The following is a 19,594-nucleotide window of genomic DNA, read 5'->3' as shown; positions in this document are numbered from 1 at the left end:
AATTAACTTCCTTTAAACTCTACATGTTATTTCTGTTATTGCGATGCAGAACAAAGGCAAAGGATTGTGACCGTTATTTCCATTTAGCTTAATTCATCTAAATACAATTCATTTCTGGTTTATTAATCCTGATGGGAAAATACATGCTGTATTTGTAACTCTTATTATTTATTTAAATAGTCATTATAGATGTTGGGAAGAAAGGATCTCCTGCGGTGGTCTGTGTAGCAGCGGATGTGAAGAAACCTCTGATGAAGACGCACTGATGGTGTATTACTGTGTTGCAATGATGTTGATCAGGGCTATCCATAATGTTCTTCATTTTATGAACCATCATTTGCTCACTTTCCGCTTGATGCTTCAGAACAGTCCCTATTACAGAGCTAGCCTTCTTTATCAGCTTGTTAAACTTTTTAAACTATCCCGTCAAACTGAGCTTTTACAGTGAAACACTTCAAACAACGAGGTTTAAGTTGAAAACGTCCCGGTCTTTGTTGTCGGTGCAGACGGGAAAGATTTTATCTTTTTTATGGCTCATGCGCAGTATGACTGAAATCAGTAGAAATTAATGCTCACATGCACAACATAAATTGTTATCATTACATTTAGCATTGGATTGCAGTTCCTTAAAGGAATAAAACCTGAGAACTCATTGCATGTGTCCCATTTTATAGTGGCATATTTTTACCACTCCCTGAATTAAACACCAAGGGATAAGGATATGGGTAAAACAAAAAAAAAAAAAAAGTTTTGCCCCTCACTGGAAAAAAGGTAATTATTAAGGTAATGTTACACAAAAAAACTAAAGAAATCAAAAAACAGTTAAACCAAAAAGAAATGTGCTGCAAGGATAAAAAGCACAAGATACTAGATACTAGTAAATAGTTACCAAATAGTAACATCATACATAAAAAAAAAAAACTGAACAGACCCTTGCATGACAAATGTAACAGTACTGCACCTGTTGTCCTTCATATTTTGTTCTGATATTTACTTTTGGTTTGTAAAAAGTTAAATGGGACAAGAGCCAGAGTGAGTGAGTCAGTAGTTCACCTTAACTTGCCCTTGTTTTCATGATATCGGCTGTTGGTGAGACAGAAAACCTAAAACTTCCTGAAAATATCTTACATTAAACTTGCTGCATCACCACATCATATTCAAGAACAGAGGCTTGCCGATTCAGCCTCTGAACATCTCAGCTGCACCAGCTCTTTCACTTGTTCTTGTTGTTCCTTCCTCCCACATTTATGTAGTGACAGTGCAATTTACTTAATCTTCCCTTATCGCCCCTCAATGCAAAGGGGCCCGGAAGAATTTGCATATTAAACAGCTTCAATCGTTCTGCTAAAGCAAAGCATCCCAACAACGTACCCTGGGGTACTCAGTGGTATTCAGGGTGATCCTACAAGGTTAATCTTCTGCCACCCATAGCATTTTCAATGTAGTCCAAAAACCTCTGTGTGGATTTAATCTGACCAAATCATCTTGTTTCACATTTTCACTATGCTCACTGCATACAATATCAAGTTCCTTCCGGTCTCTACCAAGACAAGGTTAAATTTAGCAGAACTGATGTTCTGTTCTTTAACTTTAGGGGAGTTTGTATAGCCAGAAGACTTGCATATAGAAGCAGTCAAAGGATCAGATCTGTGACCAAACTGTGTTTTGGTAAAGCAGGTTAGGCACTGTAAGAATGTTTTTACTTTAATAAAACTAGTTTAGTGAATGAAGTATTTTTATAGTCAGGGAGATCTGGAATTTTACAGAAAATAAATAAACCAATAAAAACCTGTCTGTGACACATTTTACTCCTGACACAAGATGTATCAGGTCAAATCAGTCTAAAAATGCTTCTTGCCGCAGGAAATCCGAGCAGGTCACAGCTGTCACTTGTGACTTTGTTTACATCAGCTTTAAGGGGATAATGTAGATACAGTTTGAGGCACGCAGACACAATGGGGTGTTAACATGTGACACTTCAGTCGTAACTTGTGTCTACCCCCGATGGGACTGACGTCTTGGGGCCTTCAGAATGTCTGATGTTGGAGGCCCAAGAATGTGTTGAAGACCAGATGAGAGGGAGGTGGTTGTGGGGCAGAGACGGATAGGAAAACATTTCCCAGTCGCTAAACTCATCTCCATAAATCTGGACACAGGCAGAGAGTACTGATGCTGACATGGGACAATCAATGAGCAGTTAACTACTCCTGAACACATCGTTTTTCTGCCTGATAGCTGCAGATATGGTTCAGGACAAGCCTAAGTGAGAACATAAAGCTTTCTCATAATGTAATTTCATGAAGTCAGCAAAGTAACCAAGAAGAATATTGACAACCAACAAAAGCGATCATTGTTTAGCAACTTAGTGTGTTTGCACTTAATATACCCGTGGGTTTGTTTTTATGCCCTTGAGTCTAAACATGTTACCCTGCAATTACTGTCATAGTGTAATACGCTTTTTGAGCACTCCTGTAATGAATAACTATAAAGTCTTTAACCACAAGATGCGCTTCACATATCAAGTGGTTTTTTTTGTTGTTTTTTTTTAACAAAGAAGATCTTGTAAAGTTGTGCAACAGTCTGAAACAAGACTGACAGCACTGGATGTTGCTTTATTGAAATCCATTTCATGCATTTTGTTGGAAATGTGGGAGGTGGAAGAGATATCCTCTTCCACCTCCCACATTTGGCAGATTTTTACAAACCGGTGTCAGGGTTTTGTGCAACAGCTGGGAATAAGACTGAAAGCATTGTATTAACATGGGATATATTTAATGAACCCAAATAAAGGAATATTTAGGATTGCTGTGTTTGATGATTTTAAAAGCTTTGAAGATACCTGCAACTTTTCTGCAAGGATAGGCAAGTTAGGAAAATGAAACAAGAGATAGATGAAAAGGTTGTATAATGGCAATTATGAAAGAAGGCGAGATTATTAACCTTTGAAGAGAGAAAACCAAAGAGTGTTTGCAGAAGAAAATGTGATCTCCCTGCAGGTGATAGATCTCACACATTTTCGGTGGGGGGGAGTGGCAGCAGATAAAGCAGAAGGGTGAAAAAAATTAATAGGAGGTCCTTATCTTGGGGACATTTTCAGCAAAGCAGACTATCACTCAAGATCAAATGACATTAAGGTAATGAGCCAGAGACACAACAAAGAGCTGTGGGTAGCAGCCTGGCCGGCTGATGCCTCCCACAGAGGTGATGAGTTTGGAAAGGTGTGATTTCTTTACAGACCTTTAGCTACGCCAAATTTGTGTGTGTGACAAATCACACATGGAACCTAATGGCACGGAGAACAACAAGGCCACTGCCAAACATCTTGTTCCTCTTAACAGGAATGCGATAATGAATCTAGCACCTTGGGTTGCCTTCAGGAATCACAGGGCTGGCAGGTTTATCAACAAAAAGGGAAAGAGTGGCACACATCAGAATCAGCTTTATTCGCCAAGTTTGTGACACAAACAAGGAATTTCACTGCGGTTTCACTTTGCTCTCAATAACGTCATTTTAAACATTAATATATAAGAGCGTAAATAAAAAATAAGACTTTTGATGTGTATTTGATGAAGTCAAATACACATCAAAATTCTCCAAGACATTATAGATAAAAAATTACTTTTACAATGGTAGACCATACTGTTAATTCCCCTCAATATTGCATATAAATATGAGGGATAAACTACAATACTTCACATACAATCACAAGCTTCCATGTATTATTTAAGGATTTTATGTGATACAATACATCAACACCAAGAAGTACATATTTAAGGACAATTATCCTTTTTAAATAAAAAAAAAAACAATCTGAAAAGTGAGACATGCATTTGTATTTAGCACCCTCTGGGCCAAAACTTTGTAGAACCACATTTCAATGTAATTGCTGGGGCAACTCTGGCTCAGTGGGAACAGCAGCTTCTCAGATTAGTGCTCTCTTTCTCTGCCATGGAAGGTTTGCAATTGTGCAAAACTTGTTTAATCTTATGGAAAAAGACAAAATAGTGTGAGATGTCCAAAGTTTGAAATGTTGTTTTATTTTTCACACCCCTCCAAGTGTTTTTCTCTCTAATCTGTGTGCTGTGTTCCTCGGTCTTCATGATACTTTTTGTTCTCCAACAAACCTCTGTGGCTTTCAAAGGACAGCTGTTTTTATACTCAGAATAAATTTACATAAAGGTTGAGTCTACTTACTGAGCAGGTGATTTCTGAAAGCAACTGGTAGGCTGTAAACAAAGCATGCTTTCAGAAATATAAATGATAATTGTTTATTTTTATCAATTTACAAATTGCTAAGTGAGCGAACCCAAACATACAGCCAAAGTCATTAAGAATTATCTTCAGCAGAAAGAAGAAAAAGACTTACAGGAAGTGATGGTATGGCCCCCACAGAGCCCTGATCTCAACATAATGGAGTGTGTCTGGGTTTACATGAAAAGACAGAAGGATGTAAGAGAGCTACATCCACAGAAGATCTGTGGTTAGTTCTCCAAGATCTTTGGAACAACCTACCAGCCGAGTTCCTTCAAAAACTGTGTGAAAGTGTCCCTAGAAGAATTGATCCTGTTTTGAAGGCAAAGGGTGGTCACACCAAATATTGATTTGATTTAGATTTCTCCTTTGTTCATTCACTGCATTTTGCTGATTGATGAAAATAAATGATTAAAACTTCCATTTTTGAAAGCTTTCACATTCCTGCCACACCTGCCTAAAACCTTTGCACAGTACTAATATATATATATATATATATATATATATATATGTTTGAGGCAGTGTATGTTTTGTTCCACACTGTGACCAGACTTTATGTACAAACTGATGTTCCAAGGGGCCACTTAAAGCTATCAACACATCCTTTAATGGCCAAGTTCATGTTTATTCTCTTCCCATAGGTCATCTCTTCCTCTAGCGTGCAAAAACATAAAGACCATGATGCCTATCCAACATTTTCTCATTCCTTGTGATCATCAATCTTAAGGGTGCCCACTTAATCAGTTCCTCTCCAGTCTCTCCCTTTCCTGTCATCCCTCTCCAGTCGTTTACCCGTTCTCTTTCCTCCTCCATCATTCTTTCACTACCCCTCTCCTCTCCAGTCACACTCTAATCTCTTGGTCTGAAAGGTGTTTCCTGAGGAGGGCACGCGGGAAGACAGGCGGGAGTGATGGATCACTCGGTGGACGCTTCACTTTGTCCTTAGTCTGAGGCGGGAACAGGGTGGTGATGGGACGATAAAGTCCAGGCCTTGTTAAGCATTTATGGAAAGCTGCAGTTTTAAGTGGCGCTCTGCATTGACTATTCTCAGTAATGCTTTGTATCTGTGCCTGAAGGAGTTTGCAGCCTGCCTCGACACATAGAAGCAACGGATGAATGCTCCTGTGAGCCAGATTCTTGGATCATTTCACTCAGCTGTGGTTTGATATCTGGCAAATGTTTAGTTTTTTCCCAAAACTTCTGGCTTGTTTTTAATCGTAATATCGAACTAGAAGAAGGTTAAGCAGAATACAGTGATGAAAACACCTGTTTGTCCTTATTTTCCAGCTGTCAATATTTCAATAGATATTACACACTGACAGTTCCATAACCTCATTAATATCCAGACTTCACGTCTTGGTGTAAAATTGCACTAATACAAAATAAACCATTAGGTTTAACTAGATCGGCTACCTGCTGAAAAAAAAAACATCTCACATTTAAACCAATTTGTAAAATGGTTAAATGTAGATCTTTTTGCCACTCTAATGATTTAGGACACGTCCAGGTGCTGAGCTTGGTTACACAACACTGGTACATAAAGACAAGACAGGCAAGACAGATAAGCAGGCAGGAGAAGCCCTCCGACAGCTGCCGCCCTGGTTGGGTAACACTCAAGCAGGACCCCCTGAGAAGAGCCCAGCCTGGGGTAACGTCTGCGCTGCAGTCAGGGAGGAAGACTTCAAAAACAAGGCTTGTTCAACCTCTGGCCCTCTGCAGCTCCCTCTCCCACTGTTCAGCTAAGCTCCATGGGGGACCTCTGAAGACCTGGCCAGCAGTTGCCTGTTCTATTGGTCTCTGTAGGCCTTTGTGGAGATTGGAAATGCAACATTGCTGGCACTGTCAAAGAAGTCAAAGTAAAGGTGTGGTTTTACTCAGAAATGGGTAAATATTATGTTGATGTTCCTCACAGTGTTTCAGATTCACCCGTCGCTGACAGAGATAATTTAAAGATGTAGAGCTCCCTAAACCCTGACCAGCTTCAATCGTTCTGCTAAAGCAAAGTATCCCCACAACGTACCCTGGGGTACTCAGTCGTATTCAGGGTGATCCTGCTGGGTTAATGTTCTGCCACACATAGCATTTTAAATGTAGTCCAAAAACCTCTGTGTGGATTTAATCTGAAAAAATCATCTTGTTTCACATTTTTACTACGCTCACTGCATACGATTTTAACTTCCTTCCGGTCTCTACCAAGACAAGGTTAAATTTAGCAGAACTGATGTTCTGTTCTTTAACTTTAGGGGAGTTTGTATAGCCAGAAGACTTGCATATAGAAGCAGTCAAAGGATCAGATCTGTGACCAAACTGTGTTTTGGTAAGGCAGGTTAGGCACTGTAAGAATGTTTTTACTCTAATAAAACTAGTTTAGTGAATTAAGTATTTTTATAGCCAGGAAGATCTGGAACTTTACAGAAAATAAATAAATCAATAAAAACCTGTTTGTGACACATTTAAATCCTGACACAAGATGTATCGGGTCAAATCAGTCAAAAAGTGCTTCTTGCCGCAGGAAATCCGAGCAGGCCACAGCTGATGATCTGGACGATGGGGGCCTCTGCAACCCAGGGCAATTCAGCTGAGGACATATCTGCACGCAAAGCAGTCACAAACACACCCAAATACACACAGGATCTGGTGGCAGACAACAGTCACCCTGTCATCTTCGATTGTGTGTTGCTCATGTTGGACCAGCGACACCTCAAACAGAGCAGAGTGGGGCTTGGCACCCCTGGTGACCAACCCCCCCACCGCCACGGTGAAGCTGCCAGAGAGTTATTTCAGCTCAAAAGAGCAAACACAGAAATCAGTCTGTCAAAAGGCTTGCAGTCATGTAAAAACAATGCCAAATGCCATTGTCTGCAGTTTATAATAAACAAAATGAATGGAACCTGGAACTGGTGTGATAAAGATCACTTAAATAGCAGCAAAGCCAAACTTCTGTGGTGACTGAGTAACTTACGGTTCTACTTTAAACTGCACTTCTAACAAGAAGCCATCTCATTATAAATGCAACTGAATACAAGAACTCTGCACATAAGCAAGACTTTACAGGGACAAAAAGAAAGGCAATTCACAGCACTTGTTTTTAGGTCAAATTCAGTTTTCTCAGTTATGCAGATCAACTTTTAAATCTATAACATGTCACATTAATTCTGTTGCTATCAGTTGGACTCAAGTCTGAGCAAACCTTTAAGCTTCAGGCTACATTAAGAAACCCATGGGCTCACATGTGTTTGGCAGATGGCACAGAGTAAATGGCACGGATGTTATTCAGCTGCATATATCTCTCACAGACCCTCCAAGAATGTTCGCACAAGGCCAAGCATTATGGCATCTGAGGGCTGTGTGGTCCTGCTGCTGTGTAGGTGCTTCTCATCTAGATAAAATGTAGACAATGTGGAAAGTATACAGACAACACCTCTGCTGTTTGTCATTAAAGATAGGTGTACTCACCAACGTATTCAAAGATTGAATTCATTTTCCTTTCTTTCAGTGCTTCATTCCATTCAGCCCTGTAGATCTTTACTTTCTTTATTCCTTTCTTCCCCCCCTGCAGTCCTCTTTTCAAACCCTAAATTAGTCCGTCCTTCCTTCCTTCCGTCTGTTAACATTTCCTTCCTTTCTTCCATCCTGTCTGTCAACCCTTCCTGTCTTCATTTCTTATGTCTGTCAACCCTTCCCATCTCCCTGCTTAATGTCTGTCAACCCTTTCTATCTTCCTTCTTAATGTCTGTCAACCTTTCCTATCTTCCTTCTTAATGTCTGTCAACCCTTCTTTTCTTATATCTGTCAACCCTTTCTTTCTTTCTTTCTTCCTTTCTTATGTCTGTCAACCCTTCCCGTCTTCCTTCTTAATGTCTGTCAACCCTTCCTATCTTCCTTCTTAATGTCTGTCAACCCTTCATATCTTCCTTCTTAATGTCTGTCAACCCTTCTTTTCTTATGTCTGTCAACCCTTCCTGTCTTCCTTTCTTATGTCTGTCAACCCTTCCTATCTTCCTTCCTGATGTCTGTCAACCCTTCCCATCTCCCTGCTTAATGTCTGTCAACCCTTTCTATCTTCCTTCTTAATGTCTGTCAACCTTTCCTATCTTCCTTCTTAATATCTGTCAACCCTTCCTATCTTCCTTCTTAATGTCTGTCAACCCTTCCTTTCTTATGTCTGTCGACCCTTCCCGTCTTCCTTTCTTATGTCTGTCAACCCTTCCTGTCTTCCTTTCTTATGTCTGTCAACCCTTCCTGTCTTCCTTTCTTATGTCTGTCAACACCTTCCTTTCTTATGTTTGTCAACCCTTCCTTTCTTATGTCTGTCAACCCTTTCTTTCTTCCTTTCTTATGTCTGTCGACCCTTCCCGTCTTCCTTTCTTATGTCTGTCAACCCTTCCTGTCTTCCTTTCTTATGTCTGTCAACCCTTTCTGTCTTCCTTTCTTATGTCTGTCAACCCTTCCTTTCTTATGTTTGTCAACTCTTCCTTTCTTATGTCTGTCAACCCTTTCTTTCTTCCTTTATTATATCTGTCAACTCTTCCTATCTTCCTTCCTAATGTCTGTCAACTCTTCCTATCTTCCTTCTTAATGTCTGTCAACCCTTCCTATCTTCCTTCTTAATGTCTGTCAACCCTTTCTTTCTTCCTTTCTTATGTCTGTCAACCCGTCCCGTCTTCCTTTCTTATGTCTGTCAACCCTTCCTGTCTTCCTTTCTTATGTCTGTCAACCCTTCCTTTCTTATGTTTGTCAACCCTTCCTTTCTTATGTCTGTCAACCCTTTCTTTCTTATGTCTGTCAACCCTTTCTTTCTTCCTTTATTATATCTGTCAACTCTTCCTATCTTCCTTCCTAATGTCTGTCAACTCTTCCTATCTTCCTTCCTAATGTCTGTCATCTCTTCCTATCTTCCTTCTTAATGTCTGTCAACCCTTTCTTTCTTCCTTTCTTATGTCTGTCAACCCGTCCCGTCTTCCTTTCTTATGTCTGTCAACACTTCCTGTCTTCCTTTCTTATGTCTGTCAACCCTTTCTTTCTTCCTTTCTTATGTCTGTCAACCCTTCCCGTCTTCCTTTCTTATGTCTGTCAACCCTTCCTGTCTTCCTTTCTTATGTCTGTCAACCCTTCCTGTCATCCTTTCTTATGTCTGTCAACCCTTCCTTTCTTCCTTTCTTATGTCTGTCAACCCTTTCTATCTTCCTTTATTATATCTGTCAACTCTTCCTATCTTCCTTCTTAATGTCTGTCAACCCTTCCTGTATTCTTTTCTTATGTCTGTCAACCCTTCCTGTCTTCCTTTCTTATGTCTGTCAACCCTTCCTGTCTTCCTTTCTTATGTCTGTCAACCCTTCCTGTCTTCCTTTCTTATGTCTGTCAACCCTTCCTATCTTCCTTCCTGATGTCTGTCAACCCTTCCCATCTCCCTGCTTAATGTCTGTCAACCCTTTCTATCTTCCTTCTTAATGTCTGTCAACCTTTCCTATCTTCCTTTCTTATGTCTGTCAACTCTTCCTATCTTCCTTCTTAATGTCTGTCAACTCTTCCTATCTTCCTTCTTAATGTCTGTCAACTCTTCCTATCTTCCTTCTTAATGTCTGTCAACCCTTCCTTTCTTATGTCTGTCAATCCTTCCTGTCTTCCTTTCTTATGTCTGTCAATCCTTCCCGTCTTCATTTCTTATGTCTGTCATCTCTTCCTGTCTTCCTTTCTTATGTCTGTCAACCCTTCTTTTCTTATGTCTATCAAACCTTTCTTTCTTTCTTTCTTCCTTTCTTATGTCTGTCAACCCTTCCCGTCTTCCTTCTTAATGTTTGTCAGCCCTTCCTGTCTTCCTTCCTAATGTGTGTCAACTCTTCCTATCTTTCTTCTTAATGTCTGTCAACTCTTCCTATCTTCCTTCTTAATGTCTGTCAACTCTTCCTATCTTCCTTCTTAATGTCTGTCAACCCTTTCTTTCTTCCTTTCTTATGTCTGTCAACCTGTCCCGTCTTCCTTTCTTATGTCTGTCAACCCATCCTGTCTTCCTTTCTTATGTCTGTCAACCCTTTCTTTCTTCCTTTATTATATCTGTCAACTCTTCCTATCTTCCTTCTTAATGTCTGTCAACCCTTCCTGTATTCTTTTCTTATGTCTGTCAACCCTTCCTGTCTTCCTTTCTTATGTCTGTCAACCCTTCCTGTCTGCCTTTCTTATGTCTGTCAACCCTTCCTGTCTTCCTTTCTTATGTCTGTCAACCCTTCCTATCTTCCTTCCTGATGTCTGTCAACCCTTCCTATCTTCCTTCTTAATGTCTGTCAACCCTTCCTTTCTTATGTCTGTCAACCCTTTCTTTCTTCCTTTCTTATGTCTGTCAATCCTTCCCGTCTTCCTTCCTAATGTGTGTCAACACCTCCTATCTTCCTTCTTAATGTCTGTCAACCCTTCCTGTCTTCCATTCTTATGTCTGCAAACCTTTCCTGTCTTCCTTTCTTATGTCTGTCAACCCTTCCTGTCTTCCTTTCTTATGTCTGCAAACCTTTCCTGTCTTCCTTTCTTATGTCTGTCAACCCTTCCCGTCTTCCTTCCTAATGTCTGTCGACTCTTCCTATCTTCCTTCTTAATGTCTGTGAAACCTTCCTGTCTTCCTTTCTTATGTCTGTAAACCCTTCCTGTCTTCCTTTCTTATGTGTGTCAACCCTTCCTGTCTTCATTTCTTATGTGTGTCAACCCTTCCTATCTTCCTTCTTAATGTCTGTCAACCCTTCCTTTCTTCTTTTCTTATGTCAACCATTCCTATCTCCCTGCTTAATGTCTGTCAAGCCTACCTGTCTTTCTTCTTAATGTCTGTCAATCTTCCAGTCTTCCTTCCTTCCTGTCTGTGAACCGTTTCTGTCTTTCTTATGTCTGTCAACCCTTCCTATCTTCCTTCCTGATGTCTGTCAACCCTTCCTATCTTCCTTCTTAATGTCTGTCAACCCTTCCTGTCTTCCATTCTTATGTCCGCAAACCTTTCCTGTCTTCCTTTCTTATGTCTGTCAACCCTTCCTGTCTTCCTTTCTTATGTCTGTCAACCCTTCCTGTCTTCCTTCTTAATGTCTGTCAACCCTTCCTTTCTTATGTCTGTCAATCCTTCCTGTCTTCCTTTCTTATGTCTGTCAATCCTTCCCGTCTTCGTTTCTTATGTCTGTCATCTCTTCCTGTCTTCCTTTCTTATGTCTGTCAACCCTTCCTGTCTTCCTTCTTAATGTCTGTCAACCCTTTTTTTCTTCCTTTCTTATGTTTGTTAACCCTTCCCGTCTTCCTTCTTAATGTCGGTTAACCCTTCCCGTCTTCCTTCCTAATGTCTGTCAACTCTTCCTATCTTCCTTCTTAATGTCTGTGAAACCTTCCTGTCTTCCTTTCTTATGTCTGTAAACCCTTCCTGTCTTCCTTTCTTATGTGTGTCAACCCTTCCTGTCTTCCTTTCTTATGTGTGTCAACCCTTCCTATCTTCCTTCTTAATGTCTGTCAACCCTTCCTTTCTTCTTTTCTTATGTCAACCCTTCCTATCTCCCTATTTAATGTCTGTCAAGCCTACCTGTCTTTCTTCTTAATGTCTGTCAATCTTCCAGTCTTCCTTCCTTCCTGTCTGTGAACCGTTTCTGTCTTTCTTATGTCTGTCAATCCTTCCTATCTTCCTTCCTGATGTCTGTCAACCCTTCCTATCTTCCTTCTTAATGTCTGTCAACCCTTCCTTTCTTATGTCTGTCAACCCTTTCTTTCTTCCTTTCTTATGTCTGTCAATCCTTCCCGTCTTCCTTCCTAATGTGTGTCAACACCTCCTATCTTCCTTCTTAATGTCTGTCAACCCTTCCTTTCTTCTTTTCTTATGTCAACCCTTCCTATCTCCCTGCTTAATGTCTGTCAAGCCTACCTGTCTTTCTTCTTAATGTCTGTCAATCTTCCAGTCTTCCTTCCTTCCTGTCTGTGAACCGTTTCTGTCTTTCTTATGTCTGTCAATCCTTCCTATCTTCCTTCCTGATGTCTGTCAACCCTTCCTATCTTCCTTCTTAATGTCTGTCAACCCTTCCTTTCTTATGTCTGTCAACCCTTTCTTTCTTCCTTTCTTATGTCTGTCAATCCTTCCCGTCTTCCTTCCTAATGTGTGTCAACACCTCCTGTCTTCCATTCTTATGTCTGCAAACCTTTCCTGTCTTCCTTTCTTATGTCTGTCAACCCTTCCTGTCTTCCTTTCTTATGTCTGTCAACCCTTCCTGTCTTCCTTCTTAATGTCTGTCAACCCTTCCTTTCTTATGTCTGTCAATCCTTCCTGTCTTCCTTTCTTATGTCTGTCAATCCTTCCTGTCTTCCTTTCTTATGTCTGTCAATCCTTCCCGTCTTCGTTTCTTATGTCTGTCATCTCTTCCTGTCTTCCTTTCTTATGTCTGTCAACCCTTTTTTTCTTCCTTTCTTATGTTTGTTAACCCTTCCCGTCTTCCTTCTTAATGTCGGTTAACCCTTCCCGTCTTCCTTCCTAATGTCTGTCAACTCTTCCTATCTTCCTTCTTAATGTCTGTGAAACCTTCCTGTCTTCCTTTCTTATGTCTGTAAACCCTTCCTGTCTTCCTTTCTTATGTGTGTCAACCCTTCCTATCTTCCTTCTTAATGTCTGTCAACCCTTCCTTTCTTCTTTTCTTATGTCAACCCTTCCTATCTCCCTGCTTAATGTCTGTCAAGCCTACCTGTCTTTCTTCTTAATGTCTGTCAATCTTCCAGTCTTCCTTCCTTCCTGTCTGTGAACCGTTTCTGTCTTTCTTATGTCTGTCAAGCCTTCCTGTGTTCGTTCCTTAGTCCTTCTTTATACCTGTCAAGTTGGGCTGTAACTAACAATTGTTTCAGTAATCAAGTATTCTATCAATTATCCTGATAATTAATCAATAATCGTATAAAAAATTGGCACAATATGCAGATTTTTTATTTACCTAATTAAGCCAATTTTATGAGTAATTGAAAGACATGAAAGAGAATATACAAGTAAACAAATGATTTGATTGCTTCTTTAAAAAAAGAAATACAATTTTATTACTTAAAATGCAACATTGCATGTCTTTAGTGTACAAAATTTGTAGCAAAGGATGTATTTGTAGCTAAAACAAAAAGCTTAGGCTTTTCTGGTTGGCTTAACATCAATACAGCGCAAACTGCCCCTGTAATCAAAACGGAGACAAACAAAAAGGTGCATAAAGTGTCCACTTGCACATTGCCTTTCTGGATTTAAAAAGATACTTTTTAAGCATCAAAAAGTAAAATGTTTTTCAAATAGAATAAAACCCTTGTAGTGTACTTATGTGTCAAGTTACACTCCTAAGTTCAAGCATAATAAACAGTGCCTTTTATATATCAGACCTCACTTTCATTTTCACTGGTCTGTTTCTGCAGACATCTGTTTCTTACAGAAGTGTTCTCGCTGTAGACTTTCTTGGTGTGCTTTCGAAGCTGGAATTGATAAGAAATGTGGGACTTAGTCGGAGGGGTGGGGGCATCCGCCACTGTAGTAAATGTTTTCTGCCCAAGTGTTGCAGCATTGAGGACATATAGCATTGCGCTATTTAAATAAAAAAGTATTGAATTGAATTTTGCTTTACACGCCCTGCGTTGTTTCCTTTTCTGTTAAGTTTCACTTAACATAATTCCTTCAGTCATTTTCTCTGAGCCTTACCATCTCCCTCCATAGCTGATAACCGTACCTGGCCTCAATGTAGCAGCAGCGTGGGATATCATAAATGGAAATGAGAGCATTGAGCAACACAAATAAATACCCGTTTGTAACATAGTGTGCTGACTAGTTAAACAGAATTTAATGAAGCCTCAAGGGAGTTAATTTGCCTTCAGAAATTTTTGTAATCGACTTGCTTGAATCATTCAAGGAACTGTTTCAGCCTTACTGCCGACTCTTCCAACCTTGCTTTCTTATGTCTGTCAACCCATTCTTTCTTATTGGTTACTGGTAATTGTATTTTTGGAGAACTGCATGCAGGTTTAGAGCCTTTGTGTTAATTAAATTTCCAAATCTTTTTAACATGCGTGGGATGAGACCTTCACAAGCAAAAACAGCCTTAAATTGTTACAGTTAACATAACTGAACTTATCCAGGATCTCTTCTAGTGACAAATTCATATGTATAACAAAAAATTATAATGGGTGTGGTTAGATATTACTTATAATAATTTCTACAGTATGTCATACTGTATTGCATCACATATTATATCTCTCGTAAAACATTTCTGCAGTGTTGCACAAAAAACATTTCTTTCATTATTTTAGGAAACTTTGGTTTAACCAATGACTCAATCTGGAAGCCTGTCACGGAGACGTAATTCATTCCCATTTATTTAATTACATCTTTGATAAATATGCAAGATAATACAGATACAAGAGCTATTAGCTGAAAACTCAAAACATGATCCACTGATTGATTCACTGATCCAAGATGAAGCATCTCTCAGCTCCTTTGTCAGGTGGATTATTCTCTGTTTCTCAAACATGACTTTTAGATACATAAAGAATGTCACAAAATGATAATTGTGTTTTTTATGTGTTTACGAACATTGATAGTTCATACGGATTCCTTTCCCTCCATATTTTACAGTCAGAGATAAACAGAGGATTTCCTTTGGCAAGAGATCTCTATCAGTTACTCTCGTCTACGTGACGTAAACCTTCACGGAAGCACAGATAGTGCTACAGGTCGACACTGCCTGAGTTGTCGCAGGTTAGCGTGTGTGCAGCAACAGAGGCAGGCTCCAGGAAAGGTGTAATCAGCTGTTAGCAAAGAGATTCCCCTTCTATCTCATTAAATTTACAGCATCTACCTGCAGAGGTCCATTTGCAAGGTGAGTGTGGCTGTGTGAGTGGGTGACATGGGTAGCACGTGTCCTCTGAGTCAATATTTAAAACCAGAGCTTGGGCATGTCTCTACTTGCCTGAGAAATCGAACTCAAATATTTTCCAGATCTTTGCAAAATAGTTAGAGCTCAGTCAGGTAGAGATGGTCTGTAAATAAATGAATAAGTTTAAGCTCTGGACTTTGGGCGTTTTTTAAACACATGCGCATATGTTCGATATGAATGGATCTAAAATATTTAATTGCATCTCCGACTGCATGTCAAGTTTATTCTCAAGTCTATTTCTTCCAAGAATGCTCTGTATTTAGCTCCATCTATCTCCACATCACCTCCGCCAAGCTTCCCTGTCCCCACAGAAGCAACACATTTACACAGCATGATGCTGCCACCACCATGTGAAATGTTGGGAAGGAGTGTTCAGCATGATATGCCACACACAAACAGTAATTTGGCAGAAAGGTGGGTGGAGAGAGAAGGGGAAAACATGCTGCATACGGCCCAAGCCAGGAATTCGAACCAGGACAGCCTTACCGAGGACTCAGCACATGGTGCACCTGGTCTACTCACTGAGCCCCCAGAGTACCTGCTTCTAAATGTTTGCTGTGTGGGTTTCACAGCACTCTTCACTAAAGACTTAGAGTGCATGTCTAATACTGGTACCATGGACAGATACCCCCTGTCCTCTTGGCTGCTTCTCAAATTTGTGCTCTCCTGGGATGACTGATTTCAAATTCAGAACACATTCAGAACATTTCAGATTTTTTTTTATTATTTAAAGCTTCAACTACCCTCAATCCTTTCCCTTTCTGCTTCACAATTATGCACCACTTCGTTTTTGTCTGTCCAAATAAAATTCCGAATGTGTCAAAATGTGGAACAGATCATGGAGAATCATTTTTTTGCAACATACTGTATTTCCAGCATCTCTGAAATGTTCATAATGTTGCTGACAAAAAGAGTGACGCCTTGAGGTCTGTTCATATGTCAAGATTTCAGCGGCTGCTGACGTTGACCCCTTATTGTTAGATGCTCCCTTTGTGGTCGAACTCTTCACTGTATTAAGCCAAGCAAAAGAAAGGCCTCCTCTAACAGTCGGTCATGCCCCAGTGCTCCTGGCAACAACAGGTCCCAAGGACGCAGACCTGCCTGCCCTATATTGGCTCGGCTTTCCATTAGTGCTGGCGACACCAGCCCCCTGTCAGCTGTCCTATTCAGGGCCGGGCCGGCCCTTTATTAAAGCTTTGATAACCGCTGAACAAAGGGGTGTCCTATGTTTAGATGATAGAATGTAAGCAACTGGTTTTCTGCTTGGGCAACGCAAGACAAAGAGCCTCCTTCTGATTACAGGGGAGTACGCAAGAGAGAATCAGTGAGAAACTAGAGGGAGGAAGGAAAAACAGAGGCATTTGCCCCAAACTTGGGAAGAACCAACATATTTCAGCATAAGGATTACTTTGATAGAATAAAAAACTACACAGGTGGCTATGATGGTCTGAGGTTAAAGTCCTGGAACCCAAAGAGTAAAGAATATTGTGGTAAATCCCAAACAAATATTCTTACAATGAAAGCAGATCACAATGTCTTGTGAATGTCCTAATATTGTTTCTTTTTACTGTCACACCATTGCAGTTCTCTTTTATCTTGATCTGGTACTTAACATTTTTAGCACTTTAGTACATTAATGATATTCAAAGTAATGCAATATAAATTTAATATCTCTGCAATACAGTACGAAAAACAGTCCAATAACTGCTTTCTTGCACCTAACCAATGAACCACTCCCAATAACCTGTGTGGTTGTATTAATCCAAACCAACTACATGCGAGCAGCCAGTCTACCAGGTCGAATCTTTGTTTTTGCACACATACCTGGTCATGGCTGGCTTGGAGGGTGCTCCCGGTGCCGTGGAAAGTCATTTGCACTGGGGACAAGGTCAGATAGGTCACAAAATCCTTCCCACTCTGTGCATCACTGTACTGCACCTAGAGGAGTAACAAACAATGCTCTTTTAACAACACAAAGAGATATAAAAACACGACATCCCACAGATAGAATCTTGATTAGGATTTTATGTGATAGACCTTCACAATATAGGAGAGAATTGTAAAGGTGGATCGGAAATGCTTTTCAAAATGCTTTGCAAATAAAACCTCAACAGATTTGAATAAATTTGTTCCCAGGTCACTTCACTTTTATACCATTTTGCAATATGCACCCCACACTTTTCAGATTTTAACTGCATCATCTTTCTTCCACTTCACAATTGAGCACCACTTTCTGTTTGCTTATCACATAATATCCCAACCAAATATTTGGAATGAAACAAACAATGAAGTTTGTGGTTGTAATATGGAACCGTTCAAGGGATATGAATACTTGTGCAAAGAACTGTAATTGTAACCACACAGCATTTATGCTCAATTACCCACCAACACACAGAAATGGCAACAGAGAAGAAGAAGAAGCGAAAGTGGATCTGTGTATGGTTGAGAGGGGGCATCCGAGGTAGTGATCACATCGTGAGTGACCTCTCTGAATTGAGAGGTTAACTCCCCAGGCATTTCTAAATGCTGTGCAATCAGGACTGTTATGACATGCTGCTCCTCTGGGACAGGCTGATCCTGAGATGTAAGTGCTTTTAGTGACACTGACTGTGTAATCTGGCTGGCCCAGTGTACGCCTGTGAACCTGCATGAGTTTATATGTGTTTGCCTGGCCTACTTATGCCCAGGACAGCTGTAGGCATCTTAATAAATAGCACACATAACTATGGGAACTGAAAGAAGGGGAAATATCTGACTAATACCAAGAGATGGAAGTGCCGAAGGACCGAGACTGAGACATTTATGAGATAAAGAAAGATAATGAGCAAGCAGGATTGGAAGATAATCTATGGTCTTGCAAAACTATTTTGTCATTTTAAAACCACAGACTTAGATGGATTTTTATTAGTTATACGACAGAGAAATAGTGGACAATTGGTTAGTGCAAGAAATAGGTTTTCAAAAATTATTGAGAATAAAAATCTGAGAAGAGTGGTTTGCAAATGTGTTCAACCTCCTGAGGTAATATTTGCAGCACCTGCTTTTGCTACGATTACACCTTCAAATTTTTGTTTCTGTGGTTTTTCCTCTACCAGACTTGGACATCCAGACACAGGACACGATCTGTCAGTCTGGATGTAGAGCATCTGTCAACATCCAACACAAAGTTTCTAATGGATTTAGGTCTAAACTTTGATTCATTCCAACACATGAATATGTGCTGATCTAAACCATTCTTTTACTGTTTTAACTATATTTTAAGATTCTGCTCCTCTGCTGAAAGCCAAACCTCCAACCCGGTCCCTTTTCTTACTCTAATCCACGACTGCCTTGTATTTAGTTTAATCCATTTTTCTCATCAACTTTGACCAGCTTATGTGTACTGCTGAAGAAAAGCATCCCCAGAGCATGATGCTGCTGCACCCACGATGAGTAGGAATGGTGTGTTATGTTACACGCAAGCCTAAAAGTTCAGTTTTAGTCTTATCTGACCAGGGCACCTTCTTCTATGTTTCCACAGTTTGTTTGAAACTGCGAAATGAACTTCTTGGCTTTCTTCCTTCTACTCTTCTATAAAGGCCTGATTTGCAGAGTGTATGTATAATAGTTGTCCTACTGACAGATGCTGAGCTGTGGATCTTTGCAGCTCCTCCAGAGTTACTTCTCTGATTGATGTCATAGGGTAAGATGTCTAAAGCTTGAGATATTGTTTTATAACCAAACTCTACTTAAAGTTTTTAACTTTATCTCTGACCTGTCTGCTGTGTTCCTTGGCCTTCATGATGCTGTTTGTTTCCTAATGTTCTCTAACAAACTCCTGAAGCCTTCAAAAAACAGCTGAATTTATGCTGAGATTGAATTAGGTGACTACTGAAGGCAATTGGTTGAGATGGATTGTACAAAAGCACAACACGCTTTTCAGATCTTTATTTGTAAATACAAAAAAACCAAAAAAAACATGTACATCATTAATCGTACTTCAAAATGACGTGGTAGTTTGTGTTGGTCTATTACTTCAATTCTCAATAAAACACAATCAAAGTTTGTGGTTGTAATGTGATAAATTGTGAAAAAGTTCAAGAGGTATATATACTGCTGCAAGCCACTGTATTTCAGACTTTCTACAGTGCAAAGTAATCTTCAAACTCAGCGGAAAATAAGGCTCAGTTAAAAATGATGACACCAAATCATATTTCACATTAAAGGGTCCAATTAAAAAAACAGACTTGTGGAAAAATAGATATCAGCTCTTGAATGGAAGTATAATGAATGCCCTGGCTCCCAATCTGCATTTTATGTTGGCAGAAAAGTTTTTAAGTCTTTTAATCACAGAAAGCACGAGTCATAAAACAAGTCTCCGCATGCATATGTGTGCTTATTTTACTTCGAGTGTCCTAAATCTCCTCTCTGGATCAAAGTTTTATCTTATCAAGACCATTACTTGGTGA

The 19,594-nt window shown here is 39.8% G+C and overlaps 1 protein-coding gene and 1 long non-coding RNA gene across 2 annotated transcripts in view; both read right to left on the bottom strand.

Annotated features, from left to right (window-relative positions):
• stau2 (staufen double-stranded RNA binding protein 2) overlaps positions 1-19,594 on the bottom strand; it is a 126,187-nt gene that overhangs the window by 19,634 nt on the left and 86,959 nt on the right. The window contains exon 13 of the mRNA XM_047350369.1: positions 16,971-17,084. Coding sequence (XP_047206325.1) covers positions 16,971-17,084 — 114 coding nt within the window. The remainder of the gene's footprint in view (positions 1-16,970; positions 17,085-19,594) is intronic.
• LOC124858356 lies at positions 7,886-12,368 on the bottom strand. Its single transcript, XR_007035809.1, has 2 exons — positions 8,546-12,368; positions 7,886-8,336 (listed from the first exon to the last, which is right to left on the bottom strand). It is a non-coding gene; the product is annotated as an uncharacterized LOC124858356 (long non-coding RNA).

Source organism: Girardinichthys multiradiatus, chromosome 21 (genome assembly GCF_021462225.1).
Source record: "Girardinichthys multiradiatus isolate DD_20200921_A chromosome 21, DD_fGirMul_XY1, whole genome shotgun sequence".
Lineage (NCBI taxonomy): Eukaryota > Metazoa > Chordata > Actinopteri > Cyprinodontiformes > Goodeidae > Girardinichthys > Girardinichthys multiradiatus.
The sequence above is the reverse complement of the archived record's forward strand: the minus strand, read 5'-3'. Positions and strand labels throughout refer to the sequence as shown.